The 17328-nt window shown below is 49.3% G+C and overlaps 1 protein-coding gene across 1 annotated transcript in view; it reads right to left on the reverse strand.

Annotated features, from left to right (window-relative positions):
* The window catches only part of LOC106821429 (cyclin-dependent kinase inhibitor 1B-like), a 32344-nt gene extending 17646 nt beyond the window's left edge, over window positions 1-14698 (reverse strand). Inside the window, exons 1-2 of the mRNA XM_014826225.1 lie at window positions 14077-14698; window positions 9959-10038 (exon numbers count right to left, since the gene is read on the reverse strand). Of these exons, the coding sequence (XP_014681711.1) occupies window positions 9962-10038; window positions 14077-14590 (591 nt within the window). The 5' untranslated portion in view covers window positions 14591-14698 and the 3' untranslated portion in view covers window positions 9959-9961. The remainder of the gene's footprint in view (window positions 1-9958; window positions 10039-14076) is intronic.
* Between the last annotated feature and the right edge of the window lie 2630 nt (window positions 14699-17328).

The following is a 17328-nucleotide window of genomic DNA, read 5'->3' on the forward strand; positions in this document are numbered from 1 at the left end:
GTGTGTGTGTGTGTGTGTGTGTGTGTGTGTGTGTGTGTGTGTGTGTGTGTGTGTGTGTGTGTGTGTGTGTGTGTGCGCGCGTGTGTGTGCGTGTGTTGTGTCACTTGTGTGTATGAGTGTGTGCGTGCGTACGTGCACTCGTGTGTGTGTGTGTGTGTGTGCGTGCGTGTGTGTGTGCGCGCGGCGGGAGCACTCGGCCGCAACTTTGCGGCGGGTCTCCTCGGCGGACACTAGTTTGCATGCGAGCAGACACGGGCCGGCCGGGGCTCGCCAGCACGACCCCCCCCCCCACACCACGCACTCGATCATTCTCCGCAGTCGTGCGTACGCGCTCTTATACAACCAAACCCACCACACCAGTTTCTACAACTCTGGCACAGGCCAGCCCCACCAAGATCCTACGGTGAGGGGGGAGAAAAATAGAAGCGCGTGACTGCATGCCGAGATCACATAGGGGGCGCAGCGGTGGCAGCGAGTATCGCCAACATGGCAACAGAGCTTGCGTGCTCGGAAACTTCGTCGCGTCGCTCGCCGCACGCACGCGCGCGCGTGCAGTAGCGGAGCGGCAGCAGCAGCGTACACGGGAGGCGCAGGGGTCAGGCGGCGTGCCATGTGGCAGCGCGGCCGGGCCATTAGACGTGTGCCCCCACATGCACGCCATGTGTCGCCAGACTCAACAAGCGACGGCGCGCTGGCAACTGGATATCGGCGGATGAGGTTACGGGCCTGGCGGGCGCGCCGACGCGCGGGTTTCATTCGCGCGACGGCGAAAAAATTCGCCGGGCTGCTGACCCGGGCCGTCACTACGGGCGTTGTGCTACATGTCGTAAACATTCACCAAAACGCGTCCGAGTACGAGCCCGCATCTGTTACCGATGCGCGCGTGTACGCGCACACACACGCACACGCGTACAGACATACACGCGTACACACGCGCGCAGGCGGCTTCAGTGTTCGTGACACAAAGGCCCCACACGGACATTAGCACGAATTTAACAATTAATATTCGCACAAATGCGAGTAAATGAAGTCACATCATCGATGGCGAGATGATTCAATAAAACCTCAAGATTAATTCTTGAGAGTCTTCGCCGTAACCGTACTCGGGTCCGCAACCTCGCAGACGAGTTACTCGTGTACTTATGTCGCGTACAGAGCTGACTTCATACTGATTGACACTTCAATTACGCTCTGTCAAGTCATCAATTGCCTCCAGCTCGTCATGCCAACGGGCCACCGCTAGCGAACGGGCGCCCGTACGTGTAGCACCGACCCTACTGTGCGACGTATCAATGGAAAGCATTGCATTAACGCGTGAGTGCGACCACTGCATGTAAGCCGATACGGACGTGGTAAATAACTGCAGCACTGGGGGCGCCGAGTTTCTTGTCACACAGCTGACAGCGCTCATGGAATCTAACACCAACAACCGTATGAATACTCTCAAGCTTACGACGCGAGGGCGAGCGCCCGTGATCACATAACGTCAGTCAGTCATCCACCGTCGTTGCCATTAGATTAGATACAATAAGGAACCACACAGAGTAAGAGGGACCTACTCTGCAGGGTGAAATTACTGTATCTACCATTAGATGCACGTGCGCGCGCGTGCATGCATACAGAGCCACGTGTAAACTATCCCGACTTATTGCTGCGCGGTGAATTCACTACTCGTAGCTAAGGCTTAGCTTCATCACAAGGCAGTTTTTAGGCGCGCTATAAATTGCACCAAGAGCTTGATTGCAAACTGGTGTTAGCCGAGCGGCCGCGATAAGACGCTGTTTTTTGTCGGAGCGGTGACAGACAACTTCATGATGACCCCGGCGTGCATGCCCAGCGCCCCTGCCACGCGAGGATAATACAAACTCGGAACGACACCCCCCAAGTAAACATAACTCGACCGACTCTTCAAATGTCTAGTGGGTGGGGGGAGGGGTTCCACTCGTCGAATCCAATCGATTTGCATGTAGACAGCAAATAACGTGATTACAATTATAGGTAAGACATCGCGTTTATCTTAGTCCGCCCCATCGCTCCTTCTCCCATCTCCCTCTCTGAGCCTTCAGCAAGCATGCTTACATAGCGGATCAACCAAATCGTTGCGCACACGGCGGGATTAGCAGTTGCCTTACAGTCGCCTTGTAAAGCCATTACGTACGACTTCTCTCTCTCTCTCTCTCTCGCTCTCTCTCTCTCTCTCTCGTGCCACGCTCGCGTTCGCGCACGAAAAGTGATTATGCGACAAAAGGGCAGCTGATCCGGCTCGTTACGTCACAGCGAGCTGCCGTGGTCGTGCTGCGGATGTGACACGCGCCATAAGCAGTGTTGCCACACACACGCACACACACGTACACGCGCGTGCGTGCGTGTGTGCGTATATAAAAATATCTTTATATATATATATCCGGAGATGCAGACTAAAACGTAGGACACGATTTTCCATTATGTTGCCAGAAAACTGAATGTATAAACCGCCTAAATGGAAACAAAAGGCAGCTACTAGCGAGCCACACCGCATCGCCGAGGGAGCAAGTGCGCAAGAGCTGCCTTTTGTTTCAATTTAGGCGGTTTATACATTCAGTTTGCTGGCAACATAATGGAAAATCGTGTCGTACGTTTTAGTCTGTATCTCTTGATTGCGGGTGTATACGAGGAAACGATTTCGCACGATGCTAGGCGAATGTACTGTGTATGATTCGAGCTCAAGTTGGTTGAGTTACGCGTAGTAAATCGTAGGTATTCTAAGGCTAGTAAATGACGAATTTCCCTTGTTTATTGAAGTCACACTCCTTCCCTATTATCAGCTATATATATCAGGTATTATTAGCTATTGCTATTATCTACTTCTGATATATATATATATAAAGATATTTTTATACACATATTAGTGTGAGACTAGAGTAAGGGTTACAGCTAGGGATAAGATCAGCGTATCAGAATTAAGGTTAGCGGAATGGTTAGGGTTAGGGTTATGACAAGCTATTTTTAGTCTTGACCATAACCCTATCTTTGACACCCTAACTCCGCGGTGGCCTTCCTTGGTTAATATAAACCATTACCAACAGATCCCATCACCGCACCCAGACGGTTTATCAAAGCTCACTAACTGCCAGACACATGCAGAATCAGCTCGCGTGCGCGCGGGTAAAAAAACGACCGTTACCCGCCCGCACACGTGTCGAACGCGGCCCGCGCAGCATCCCAGCTGTTTCCCGTTTCTGGCTTCTCGTTCTACGCGTGAATCCCGCCAGTGCGGGTAATACATAGCAGGAGTTATTCGTCGGCCGAGCGGCAGCGCATCGATAAGCGATGACGGTGTGCGACGCAGGATGAAAGTACAGCGTGCGGATAGCGAGTATATAAACGGATAGCGGATAGCGGATATATAAGCGGATAGCGGATAGCGGATAGCGAGTATATAAGCGGATAGCGAGTATAGAGGGCGATAAGCGGGTATATAGCGGATAGCGAGTCAAAGAAGCGTTCACTTTATTCCGCCTCGCGCAGTCTGTCTGTCTGTCGCGCGCGTGTAACTGACTGTACAGGCAATTAGCCAAGCAGCGTTATACAGTGGGAAAATCCCGCTTGACTCTCTGCCCTGCTGCGCCAAATGCAACACAGCGGAGATTAGGGGTGAGAGCGTACGGAGATGCACATATACAATAGCGCATCTATTTATACACTGGCCGCGCGTGTGCGGGCACAAAGCGAGAATAACCCGGCCCGCGATGACTACCCTCCTGTCGATGATGACGGTGGGAGTTACACAGCTCAAGCACACGCGTTTCTGGGTGGTGGGGCACAGCCGGCGAAGATCCCTGGTCTCTGGCTCTGGACTAGAACACTGACAGCGGCTTGAAGGCATCGGAACATCGACGCCTGTAAATTTAACAAAGTTCGAAGATCCACTAAATTCCCCCCTGAGCTTTCCCTAGCCTTATCGACAAGGAGGCACTGTCGTCAGTCGTCGCTTGCCTCGGCTACCGTGGTCCTTGTCAGTGACAACGACATCAACGACGGTGCTGCTGCGTGAGAATACGACGCTCAGCTTTACACACGACTAATTAAGGGTCTACCGGGGGTTCTAATTTAAGGGTCTTCTCTTTCAGGGGAGAAGCGCCTCGGCACGGGAAACTGTCGCTGTTCCGTGGATTCGACTACGAATCGCAGCCCTTGGCCGCGAGAGCAGCATCAAAGACAGTGCTGTTGCGAAAGGGCAACGCACAACAAGTGACCAATTCAGTTTTCCAGGTGGGTAACCTTCAAGAGGCTCAGGCTCTTTTCCAGGCGGCGAGCATATATTGTACTATTTGCACACCTCAAAGAGTTACAGTGTTTTCAAACACTCGCATTGCCATCTAGGACAGCGACGTCGCGCGACGTCGCGCACAAAGCGTCAACTGTTCCTGAAACATTCTTCCCGAAAAATTTCGAACGGGTGAAACGTAAGTGTTGTTAAAGCATTTCGCGGCTTTTTCATTGAAATTTCAACGAGTTATATTTCAATCTGAAAGAAAAATAAAACCCCTTTCAGCGCGCGCTCTAAAGTGGGGGGTTGGCGCACTCGACACAAGAGAGCACTTTTCGAGCGGCGAAACTTAAGCAGCGAGCCTTCGATTGCGGTTCGGAAACCCCTCCCGCGGGCTTTCTCCGTAAATTGGCCCCTTGGCGCCATTACGCGTATTCTAATTCCGCCTGGGAAAAAGAAGCAGAACAGACGACAGTGAAGGGGAAATTAGCCCCCCATTCGCCGTGCCCCCTCCTCCTCCTCCACCTCACACTCACTCACACTGCCACGACATCGCCACGATGTGTCCCCGAACGTCGCCCCCGCAAGGCGTAGCCAACCTTGCCGCCGCGCACTCCCACTCAAACAATGGCGGCTTCGCGTAACCCGTTCACACGGGCGGCGCTGCGCGCGCACGCACGCACGGCCCCGGGCACGGGCCGCGAAATAATAATTAAAGCATTTCCACGGTGTAAAACACACCGAGCGAAACATGCAATTTGCGCATTGACGCTCGCCGGGAGTATTGCCACACATCTGCCGGCGCCCAGTCAAAATATTCAGTCGCGCCACAATGCGGCTTTTACAAGGACATGAATTTTAAGGGTCGTATACAAACAGCCGAGAACGGCTTCTTCGGCGGCCATTCAGACTCATTCACAAACGCAACACTGCGCACTGAATGAAGCAATATGAGGAGGAATACATGTATGAGCTTACGCCCCGACCGAGTGTACGCGTGGGGTGTGTGTTTCCACGTACGTTTGTTCAGGGACAGCTACGCGAAGCGGTTACGCATTGACGAACGCCGGTTACGACGCTGGGAGAGCGATCCAGCGCACAGTCAGTCGACAGCGTGTGCGCGTGCGTTGCAGGAACGAAGCATTTTAGCTTCCACTCGTTTCGTTAGCGCTTTTTATCTGCATTCATCATGTCAGCTCTCTCTCTCTCTCTCTCTCTCTCTTTCTATTTCACTCTCTCTCTCTCTCTCTCTCTCTCTCTCTCTCTCTCTCTCTCTCTCTCTCTCTCTCTCTCTCTCTCTCTCTTTATCTTTCTCGCTTTCTCTTTCTATCGGTTTATTTTTATCCCTCCCCCTCTCTCTTTCTGCGGCAAATAGCTTTATCCCGTAAACGTTCGACCTCGTGACGCTTCTTGGCACTACGACGAAATAGCATCTGGCAGTAGACAGATTTGCGACCAGCAAGTGCGTAAGTTGAACTGACAAACAAGCCGCTGAATTCCACAGTAATCACGGCCGATTCGACACCCGCACAAAGTTTAATCTACTCATCCGTGTAATTTCTGCTGATTGCCAAAGTGATTTTCCTTGTTATTACCTGCAGTTGCGAGCACAGAGCAACCTTGTTGCAAAAAAGGCTTAAGTGGGAGGGAGTTGGGAGCATGGGGACGGTGATAAGGGGAACGAGTGAAAGCTAGATAAGTATAAAGTGAGCGAGAGCAAGTGAAACTGAGACACACACAAAGACAGATAGATAAAGATAAGGTATAAGATAGCACAACATGGGTAGAAACGGAGGGGAGAGAGAGTGTGGGCTATAGAGATGCCGAGTGCTTGCGCAGGCTGCTAATATACTGACCAAATGAGTAATCTTGCTACAATTTCTAGCCTTTCCCACGGTGACCAACGCTTGCCCGACAATGGCTAGCAAATAACAATTTACCTATACACATGTACCCTAAAAGGAGCTGCGTTGTAAAGACGACTAGAGGAAATCCCAAGCTATTTACAAGCATACATACACACATGTAGTAAATCCGCGCAGAGCCATTTAAAGCGCTGCCTCTTAAAGCATAAAACCATTAGAAAATCCACTTGTGGTAAAACTAAAGCTCTCGAAAACATTCATGTTTTCACCACTGGATTTCGCTTTACTCAAACCCGGCTGTAAAATCGATTTAGGGCACTATTAGAGTGACCATACACGTTTATGGTGTGGACTGGCGACCGCGTGTGCACCCAACGACGCGCACAAAAGGCAGCGTTGGTTCAAGGATTTCGCTCTCAATTCGTTGCCCAAAAAATGTTCCCAGCTAATTTCGCTAGACGACTCGGGGTCTCGCTGCGTGCTTGTTAGCAGACGTGTTTGCCACAGAAAGACATTTAACTGCTGTCGCCATGTGTGCCAGCTGCAATATATCTGCATACTCGGAGGAGGATGACACATAGATGGACTGCGTCACGATCCTTTATTAAACTGACACACATGCACATAGCTCACACCAGAGGGGACAGCCAAAACACCCACATTATTTTCCGACCAAGCAAGACGCGCCGGACGTTTCACACAAACTATGGGGCTTATACGACACTCGTATATTGCGCACGCATTAGTAACCCATGAAGGACAACCTAGTCCATATATTACACTGACCGCCATCTGCTACGCTACACCCCATATCTAGCTCCTTACTAAAATAAGTAAGTGCAACGATGCTTGTAGGTTAGGATTAGGTTAGGTTATGGTGAGGGTTAGGGTGACAGTTAGTGTTAGGGTTACGGTTAGGGTTAGGGTAGGGGGCTATGATTAGGGTTAACATCATGATTATGGTTAAGGTTAAGGTTAAGGCAAGGGTTACGGTTCAGGTTAGGGTTCGAGTTAGGGATAGGATTACAGTTAAGGCTAGGGTTAGGTTTAGGGATGGGGTTAGGAATAGGGTTAGGGATGAGGTTAGGGATATGGTTAAGCCGATTGACATTACTTGGCAGTTGCCATTAACATCCACGATAATCGCGAGAGAACAACACGGCGATAACAATTACAACGACGGGGAACAATGAGACGATAACGATCACAATAGCGAGCGGACAATGAGTGAATAACAATCACAATAGCAACCGGACAATGAGTGATTGTGAATAACGATGACAATCGCTAGTGAACAATTGATTCCGTTGCGGTCTGCATTGAAACTCATGATCGACAGCAACAGCGACATTTCGACAGCAAAGCGCCCCGCGCTACGAGTAACTTCCTCTCAATGCAGTCGTCGAGTGTAGATCGCTTAGAAAGTACGTACTTAGAAGAACGAACACAACAAGCGACCGCCACTGCGAGTCTGTCGTCAATCGCTCGAGCCTTGTCAACAACAGCGCATCACTCTGACCGGCTAGCACAGGAAACCCCGCGAAGTCACTACGTAGCAACGCTACTACTACGTTCTCGCCGTCTGACATCATTGGCTGACGTATCGCTGCTTATCACGCATGGGGGTTGCGTGGAGCGCGTCTCACTTCCTCGACGCATATCCTGCGCGTGACTCATATCACTGACCATCCTCAATACTCGCACACATAGCTACTACTGCCCGCTGAAATAGCAACCTGCGCTGGTCTAGGAAATTCTAAAGACAGTCTAAGAAAGTGAATGGGTAGATACGTAAAGCGAGAAAACAGAATTACATATACGTATCGGAAATGAAGAGGGACTCCAAGAAGACAAGATAGAAAGAGGGCAAAGGAACAAGACAACCATGCAAGAGAGTGATGAAGCACATGTGTGTGAGATTGTGATGGGTGCGTGCGTGCGTGCGTGCGTGCGTGCGTGCGTGCGTGAGAGAGTCAGATAGAAATAAATAGATGGCTAGCTTGAGAGAGGGAGGCGGAGGAAACGGACACACAGACGGGCGGATAGACAGACAGACAGAGAGTACGAGCGAGCGAGACAGAGAAATACGTAGTGTATGAATGAGATTCATCCTGTTCATTCCACCAATGATTCATAATCGCTTCTCCGTCCACGAAAACACGCACATCCATACATGCATTTTAACTCTCGACTTTTAAACCGGCGCGTTTGCGAGATTTATTAAAAGGCGCGGGGGAGGGGGGAGGGGGGGGTTAAACTATACCAGGTGATAGTAATCTCATCTGTTCGTCACGTATATTACAACTACTGGCTTTCCAGAAACTCCCTACCACATGCTTACGTGTAGATGCGTCTTGATTTCTCCTGCGCATGCATGCTGAATACGAAATTACTATATCATCGGTGATAGTTGATCGAGAAAAAACGTGACTGCCTGGGGTAGGCGAGAGCGAGAGTGCACGCTTCTTTCCTAACCAGGCTTATCCGCGTATCGGAGAGAGAAAAGTTTAACGTGTTTGGGAAGCAAACAAGCCTTTCACTTTCTCACCGCCTCTCTCTCTCTCTCTCTCTCTCTCTCTCTCTCTCTCACTCTCGCGCTGTCTGCACAGCGGCGGCATTGTGTGATCGGCGGCAAGCTTATGATAAGCGGAAAAGCGTTGTCAGCATGCCGTGTGTGTAGGCACAACTATTTTGCGCGTGTATTCGCGACGATCGGGTCATCATCAGATCTCTCGCCGCTGCATTTATTTACATGCGAACAATCCCACCAGCACCACGGCTGTCTGTGGGTTGCCGTCGAGGCGTGGGTAGCGAGAGAGGGGGTGAGAGAAGGAAAAAGAGAGAGTGAGAGAAAGAAAGAGCGGGAAGAGAGAGAGAGAGAGAGAGAGAGAGGCACGCGAGAAAGAAAATGAGCAAGCGACAGAAAGATAGAGGGATAATGATGAAGCGAGAGGGGAAGAGGGAGAGAGAGATGAGGGGGAGACAAAATAAGATATAGGAAGAAAAGGCGGCAGAGTGTGAGAGAGTGAGACAGAGGAGCGAACGCGAGAATTGAAAAAGACAAAGAGGGAGAGAAAGATGGGCGAGAGACAGGCAGACAGACCGAAAGGGAGAGAGACAGACAGACAGACGGAGAGGGCGAGAGACAGAGACAGACAGTGCTAGATAGAGCGACAGAGAGGCAGACAAGAGCTATATAGAGGGGGCAGGGTTGAGGGGAGCGTCGTGAGCCTTGGTTAGAGTTGACAGTAAGCCGCTAGTCGTTCACGCGGATTCCCGGCGCGTGAGTGCAGGTGCTGTCAGGCGGTCGCGCGGCGCGAAGGACGGCCAGGCACGCTAATCCTACCTTCTCCCTCTTCCCTCCCTTCCTACCTTCCGAGAAGCACATAAAAAAAATCGAGCTCGCTCTACTGCGCGCGGTCTTGCTACATTGCAGCGGTTCGCTGAGCTAAGTAAGAGTAAAATACTGGGTACCAGCACCGGAGAGCTCTACCAAGAATTACCGTTGTCCTCCACATCGTGGCAGATATTTACGTTAGAGAGAGAGATAAATCGTGAGAGATAAATCGTTACCCGACATTGCATCTATCAACGCATATATAGATCACGGTGTGTAGATTCTACGTACGGCCTCTGTGCCTGTACGACCAACTAAAGATGTTGGAACTATGCTGTAAAACGCGCGTGTATCTAAGGTTTTAAAACCGTAAAGCATAGAAGCGCGCACAGGTACATTTACGCACAGTTTACCTGACCTACCAACATTTGCTGCGCGTGTGTTGCTGCGAGTAAACGAACGTCACATGTGATTATGTGAATACGTTGACATTCTTAGAAGACTCACCACTTATGGCCTATGCCGCTTCTGTTGCCGAGCATCTTCATTGCTATCAGCTCTCGTTCTCTTTACCTTTTTGTAATACCCTGCAACAGAAAGAAACGTACCGGATAAGTCACGTGGCAAGTACACGAAATCTCGCTAGAAATTGAATAACCCGCAAAATGCATAAAACCTGCACAACGTCACGGCTTTTTTAAACTCTGTACAACTTCACGGCTTTTTTTGGCGGACAGAGGAAGTTTGCGTTGCGAATGTTTTCGCACGACGTAGATTTATTTGGCCGCCTCCGTGGGCGTTCAGAAATCGCAGACAATGCCGGCAAGGAAAGCCCGAGCTTGAAACGCAAACGCGCCTACTTGAAACCACCATTTTATTTGCCAGCCACAACAGCTTCTCACTGTTGATGTAGAAAGCCAGATGTCGCACCTGTGGTCAACGCCGCCGCCACAATGCTGGCCACAGGTGTACCGCGCTCCTTGTTGTCATTTGAAAATTCCTCGGCGCGCAACCGTGTTTATGTTTGTGTAGCCTCCATTTGTTAAATCTCTCTCTGAGATAACACGCGACAGAGGAGCAGATTTGCACAGCTTTGGCGCGTATTGTCTGTCGATTTGCAGCAGGCATCGTTCTGCATTGATATGCATTTCCTCATCCCTTTCAGCGGAAGACATTTGTGCAACAATGGACAACCGCGAATGGCCGCCGACTTGGGAACTTTAACCATCTGGCATTCTCACAGGCTGTCGCTTTTTTCTACGATAGAAACCTTTCTTGGTGGCCTGCGGACGTACCCAGCCTCTATAGGTAGCCCACCTGCCCTCCCTCCATCCTCCCTACCCACTTGACTCCGTTATCGTTTTATCTAACTTCCTGTACCCTACAGCTATTTCTTTCCATTTTAATAAACAGTTAAAAAGGTTAGCCATCACAAACATACACACACACACACACGCACACACACATGCATGCATGCACGCACACATAACACACACGCGCGCGCGCGCGCGCGCACGCACGCACGCACACATCGCACAAGCGGAAGGAGGAATGTCTACCTAGTAGTATTCTCCACCGGCCGAGTTTTTACTAGGTGCTTACCCATTCCTAGTAAGGGCAAAGTTTAGCTATCTTCAAAACAACATCGTACTTTCCCAGGCAGGAAATGTTTAGATAAGCAAGGTGATTCCAGTTTGTTATACCCTTCACCCGCGAACATAACAGTTGTGACGCAGTGTGAGACTTCACACAGCCTCGGTCTGGCAGCATGTGCACACGACAGGTACCTACGATGCCTACGATCATCCATAACGGACATCTGCACGGGGGATACGGCTAACAAAGCAACCGGACAACAAAGAGAAATCATGTCAGCACTAATTAGATCATGAGAATACGACCCCCGTTACCTAAACACACCACACGAGCGCACGCGCGCACACGCACACACGCGCGCACATGCACACGCACGCACGCACATGCACACGCACGCACACACACACAGAGGAAGAGAGAGAGAATGCGAGAGAACGAACAGGGGTAGACAGAACGACAGAGAGAAAGAGGGCGCGCACGAGGGGAGATTGCTAGCTGGACGCGAACATTATCCCACAACCATAATTTGCCGATTAAGTAATGAACGCGCACGATAACCTCTCGCGCAACCATGCATAACTATCGGCGGAGCACACACGCGCGCACGCACACACACACACACGCCCGCAAGCACGCACACACACGCGCGGGATGTACAAGTCACGTAATATTCGTATATGTCTGTCGGCCTGTCTACGCTTCCTCTGCCAAACTCAACGTACGCCTGCGCATGCCTTGTCCGCCCCGCGACACAAAAGCTAGCCGACTGCTTGCTAGCAAACCGTCGTGACCCCCATCAATCTGGCTAACTGCTACACAAAGCAGCGCAGCCGTGTTTGAGTGCGTGTGTGTGTACGGCTCTGTGTGTACGGCTGTGTGTGCGCGCGTGTGTACGGGTGCGTGCGTGCTGCACGCACAATAACGTTGTCGCTCGCCAGAGGCAGAGCTGACATCGCAGGTACGGGTGAGAGATATGAGCGTTGTACACAGTACGTTTTTGGCATGAAGTAAGGGAACCCCGTGAGATAAACACACACGACCAACCCGAGGACTGGTCAACTCGACCCGCCGCCAACTCGACTCGCATTGTGTCGAGTTTACCCGCCTGGAGATCGGGCAGCTCGACTCACGGTCTAACTCATTTTTAAAAGATGTTTTACACATTCCGACGTCAAAACGTGTGTGATATTTTTGTGGGAATAACCTTTTATTATGCGTAGAGTATAATTTTGTCACACATGATCAATCTCAATTTTCAATCTCACATGAGCTAGCCGGTGAGCCGAGCTGTTCCACCTCCAGGCGGGTAAACTGGCCACACAGGTCGAGTTTGCCGGCGAGGCGAGTCGACTACGGACCGAGCAACCCAACCGCCGTTTGCTCGAACCAAGCAGGTAGTTTGCAACGAAAACCCTACGTCAACGTGAATATACAGAACAGAAGCATACATGCAAACTCGAAAACGCATGTTTAAACCACTCTGTTTTGCACTTTTACGATTTGCTTCATCGTCACATATATATGTAATTGTTGTATCTAATATTATTATATAAATATAAACTAACTAAACTAGCACATTTCACGCATCGGTTATTGGTTTGACTTAGGAGCTAAAAAGCGGGTTGATGTGAGTCGTCTGGATAAATGCGTCTCGTTGCGAGGTTAAAGGCACAGAACTCATCCACACAGAATGCATGAGCCACCATTATTTTGGTACCAATTAAAAAAAAACCGTCACAATTGCCACCTGCTACCCAGTTACTCCTACGGTTTAATAAAATTCACAGGTTTTTAAACCATCCTACATGTACACGCACCCAGCTACGCATGCCTACTTTAATCACTGGAGAGTATTCATGTAACAATGTATCAAAATTCAGTCTATAGAATGTATCAAATAAATTCAAATTCAAATTCAAATAAAGCTTATTGCACGGATAATCGCAGATCATACAGGCAAATAGGCTACAAACTACAATAAAACAAGTTCCTAGGCTAATAAAAACGAGAGAAACGATGTGTCTTATACTACTTTGACATGACTGCATGACATAATTTAACGTTCTATTCTAACCAAAAAAACAACACTTCAAACTAGTGTAATAAAATTCAAACTTCTAAACTACGCTAACGAACAAGATTCATGTGAGTAGACTATTGCGGCAAGTATCGCGTGGTATCGGTTGCCGCAGATAGTAACGTTTGGTATCGGAAACTGCAGGCGCCCCGAGTACAGATGTAGGACTAGTAAAGCCCGACTGTTGGTCTAAACCTCTCTGTATTTAGCTTGGGATATGTGGTGTGATTTAATTTATTATTTGTATATCACACCATTTATGTTTTTGGTGGATCTTGTCGTAGCTTGAATAAATCTTCGATAAACTTTGAGAGTTCGAGGAGATCGGCCACATTGTTTGTGATGAATATAACCATTTTATGGATGATTTGCTTAGGAATGTAAAGTGTATACATTTGTCTTCTGTCTTTTTTCTGATGTGGTTGGTGGCAGTGCAGTCATAGAGTAGGTGGAGTTCATCATCTATTGACCGTTATCAAACGTCTAGTATAAGAATTCTGTATTAACTTGTTTTGACATAGAGCTGCGAAAATGTGGTTGAAATACATTCTTCGGCCAAACGTGACTACACTTAAGGTTTTATCTTTCTGCACCTCCTTGAATTTGGTTTGGCTACATTCCAAGATACTGCGGATGTAGTACTTGTGCACGTTGCTACACGCTACTACACAGCGCACTCGTAGTACTACTACTGACTGACGTGAAAACCTGTTAAAAACAAACACACGCCCCAATAAAATTCAGAATATAAACAGACACAGAGAGACTGGGAAACTATTAGCATCTCACGCTATTCGACGAACACCTTCTTTATACGCTCTTGATTGTATCAATTGTCAGTGATGCGACTGATCGTTGTCTGCAGACGGGAACAGCATGATATCGCAACATACGTGCGTCAGGAACCATATAACACTCGCGTGTCTTATAAATATTAACACCGTCGGCTCACCTGTGACTTTGGATTGACTGCTAGGCGGCGAGCTACTCTTGTCCGACACTGTGGACGACGCCTTGCGTACCTCCCGCACGTTCCCAGACGTTGACGATGGTTCCGAGTGTTCTGGGGTCACATCCGATTCGTCCGACGCCGAGGGCGTGGCGGGTGTGCCTACGTCCCGCGCCGGCGTTACAAGCGTGTCCGTGCTGCGGGTTTCCTCCGCGGCATCTCTTCTAATGTCCACTTTGCCACTCAAGAAGGGAAAACTACGCAACATATACGACGGGTGAACGTCCGTGCTGCTCTGCTCTACTCTCTGCCACGCGAATTTTCCAGGTAGCGGGCTCTCTTTTGTGAAATCAAAATTCCACTTCTTGTTTTCGAGTTCGTGCATTTCGGTGAGTTTGATTTCTAGATCACGTTTCACCTGGTCATGGTCGACAGGGCCGAACAAATTCCTTCTACACGTCTTCGGCTTGGCTCCACCCGACGATACTGGATACAACGTCGTCATCCTGGACAACATCAAGAGTTCGGCGTAATTCGTATAGCTGCGACACAACCACCACTACATGTACTCGGGTACGGACAGAGCGACACTCACACTCACATACGAACACGATCACTGCGCCCACTAAAATGGCGTGATGTACGTTGGTTTGTAGCGGCGAGCTAAATATACGCTAGCGATTACCTCTACGCATGTGCCGCTCGTCGACCAATCAGCGATGGGCTCGCACTGATTGGCCGGCTAGGGTCGCGTGTGCCGCTATAGCGGGAGCTATAGAATGCGCTAGATTTAAAATAGTGGGGAGGGGGGGGCTATTGTGCAAACGAGCAGACTGAACGAGGGCGAGTGACAGTTTGAAGCACGTACTTACATCACGCTTTCTACCCTTTTAAAACTGCAAAATAACAATTAGTAATGAATACACGATGCTCTGACACGGTCTAGAGATATTAGAAATTCGATTGGGAAGAAAAAAAACGACGGACTTGCAGCACTGGTTAAAATACGAATAGAGACCTCATGTAGAGTACGTAGAATTGAACTACCTACAGCGTATTTCTTTTGTGTCAGCTACCACACGTTCCGACATATCATTAACCTGTACCAATGAATTGTTGCCGTCTGTATAGGTATATATAAGTACATAGATATATCTAGCCAGAAACTTTGTATTTTCATAGGTATGCATAGAGGGGTAAGATCCTATTACACTGCTTACGTGATATATATAAATACGTTACGCTAGATATGGTTTTTGCCTCGTATAAAATAAGGTATATTGTTTTAGTAATTATACGACTATTGAAGTATATTTCTTGACCCCTCGCTAATTTGCTAAATCCATATTCTCGAGTCTACTGTCGTCCAACTTCTGTTTTTTAAACTTTAAACTTAACTTTAAAAACTTAACTTAATTATATCGCCCACCCGTATAAGCAGCTGGTACGCGTTTTACGCTATTAGAACACTATAAAAAATAATGTGGTACATACAATAAAAACACAAATAAAATAAATGTAAATAGAAGCGCTCAACAATGATATTGGAGATAATCAGACACGTCATTATCCATTCTTTCTGATGTGCAGTACCGTTAGAAAGCAGCTGTCCACCCAAACAGATGTACAGGGCTCCCTCCCTAACGGTTTCGTGCATGCAGGTGCAGTATGCGGCTATGCGCACTACAGATCCACGCCATTTACTACTACTAGCGCCACCACTGTGAGAAAAGCGCAACTACATTCGCCGTATACTATAAGGCATCATAGAAGTTGTCTAGCGATAGTAAGTCTAGCAACAGCAGGAGCCGTGCCGCGTGCGTCTTGCCGTACTGACTATAATATACCGAATAATCGGGCTTTAACTTAAACGCGGATAGGTTGGGGATAGGAACTGGACGCACGAGATTAGAAGCGTTTAATCATTTCATTGTCACGACACGTCGTCACGTTTGCCTTAATAATCCATCACAAAGCCCCGCGACGACTTCACAACCCGTTGGCATATTTAACAACTCGATATTAAAATGAGCAAATTACGCGCCAGGTGTCGCGTCGGATTCGAGCGTGCGTGTGTCGTAACAATATCGTCAATCAGTTCAGCTGCACCGTGTAAAGACAAAAGCCATTGTTAATGCGAAGTGGCAGCTCGGTGACACGGCCAGCAGCACGCCAGTTTATTACGTCGACTAGCGTTACTGGCCCTTTATTCCATGCGTTTATCCGAAACGGGGTTGAAGTGTAAAGCAAATACCCCCACCCACCCTGCGTGCACCACCAGGACGCGTGAATAGGAGAGTTATAGTATAGCATGTGATAGTGAAAGATGGGATAGACAAACCGACGCTGATATACGGCCGCTATGTTGAATCGCGTATCTTGTTAACAAAAGCGACAGCGATGCCAATATGTACATGTAGTTATTGATCATTCATACGTGCGTGCATACATGCACGCACGCACTAACACGCACGAACGCGTGTACTCACGCGCACACAGACACGCTAACATTTTCGTCGTCGAAGGACGGCTGTGAGGTGAGTGATATATTGTACCTATTTAATCTTGGCACACGCCCGTGCCACACGTACACCTAAATATACATCGCCTAGCAGTCCCGCCCCCTATATTTACATCTCATTGCCTCTCGCCTTTCTGCCAATTCAGTTCGTTACGCGGTCAAACAGGTGTGTTTGAGTTTCTTCTCAAGTCTGACCACTGGTCACTTCAAAGTCAATACGTCGTTAGCAGCGCGTTATTTTGGCCGACGCGACGGCGTCGCCCCCAATATTTACATCCGGTAGTTTTGTTTGCGATACGTTTTGGTCAGTGCAGACGGACACGTACCGCGGATTAGCGACGAGCCCCGCCAGACCACGGTCCGGTGGATATAGCGTGTGGCTGACGGGTCGCTGCGTGCGCGTGCGTGTTTGTGCGCGTGTTTGCGCGTGCGTGTTTGTGCGCGTGTTTGCGCGTGCGTGTTTGTGCGCGTGTTTGCGCGGGCGTGTGAGTGTTGTGGTGTGGGGCGTCAGACGTTGTGGGTGCGTGTTTGCGCGTGCGTGTGAGTGTCGTGGTGTGGGGCGTCAGACGTTGTGGGTGCGTGTTTGTGCGCGTGTTTGCGCGGGCGTGTGAGTGTCGTGATGTGGGGCGTCAGACGCTGTGGGTGCGTGTTTGCGCGGGCGTGTGAGTGTCGTGATGTGGGGCGTCAGACGCTGTGGGTGCGTGTTTGCGCGGGCGTGTGAGTGTCGTGATGTG

Source organism: Priapulus caudatus, unplaced genomic scaffold (assembly GCF_000485595.1).
Source record: "Priapulus caudatus unplaced genomic scaffold, Priapulus_caudatus-5.0.1 Scaffold72, whole genome shotgun sequence".
Lineage (NCBI taxonomy): Eukaryota > Metazoa > Priapulida > Priapulimorpha > Priapulimorphida > Priapulidae > Priapulus > Priapulus caudatus.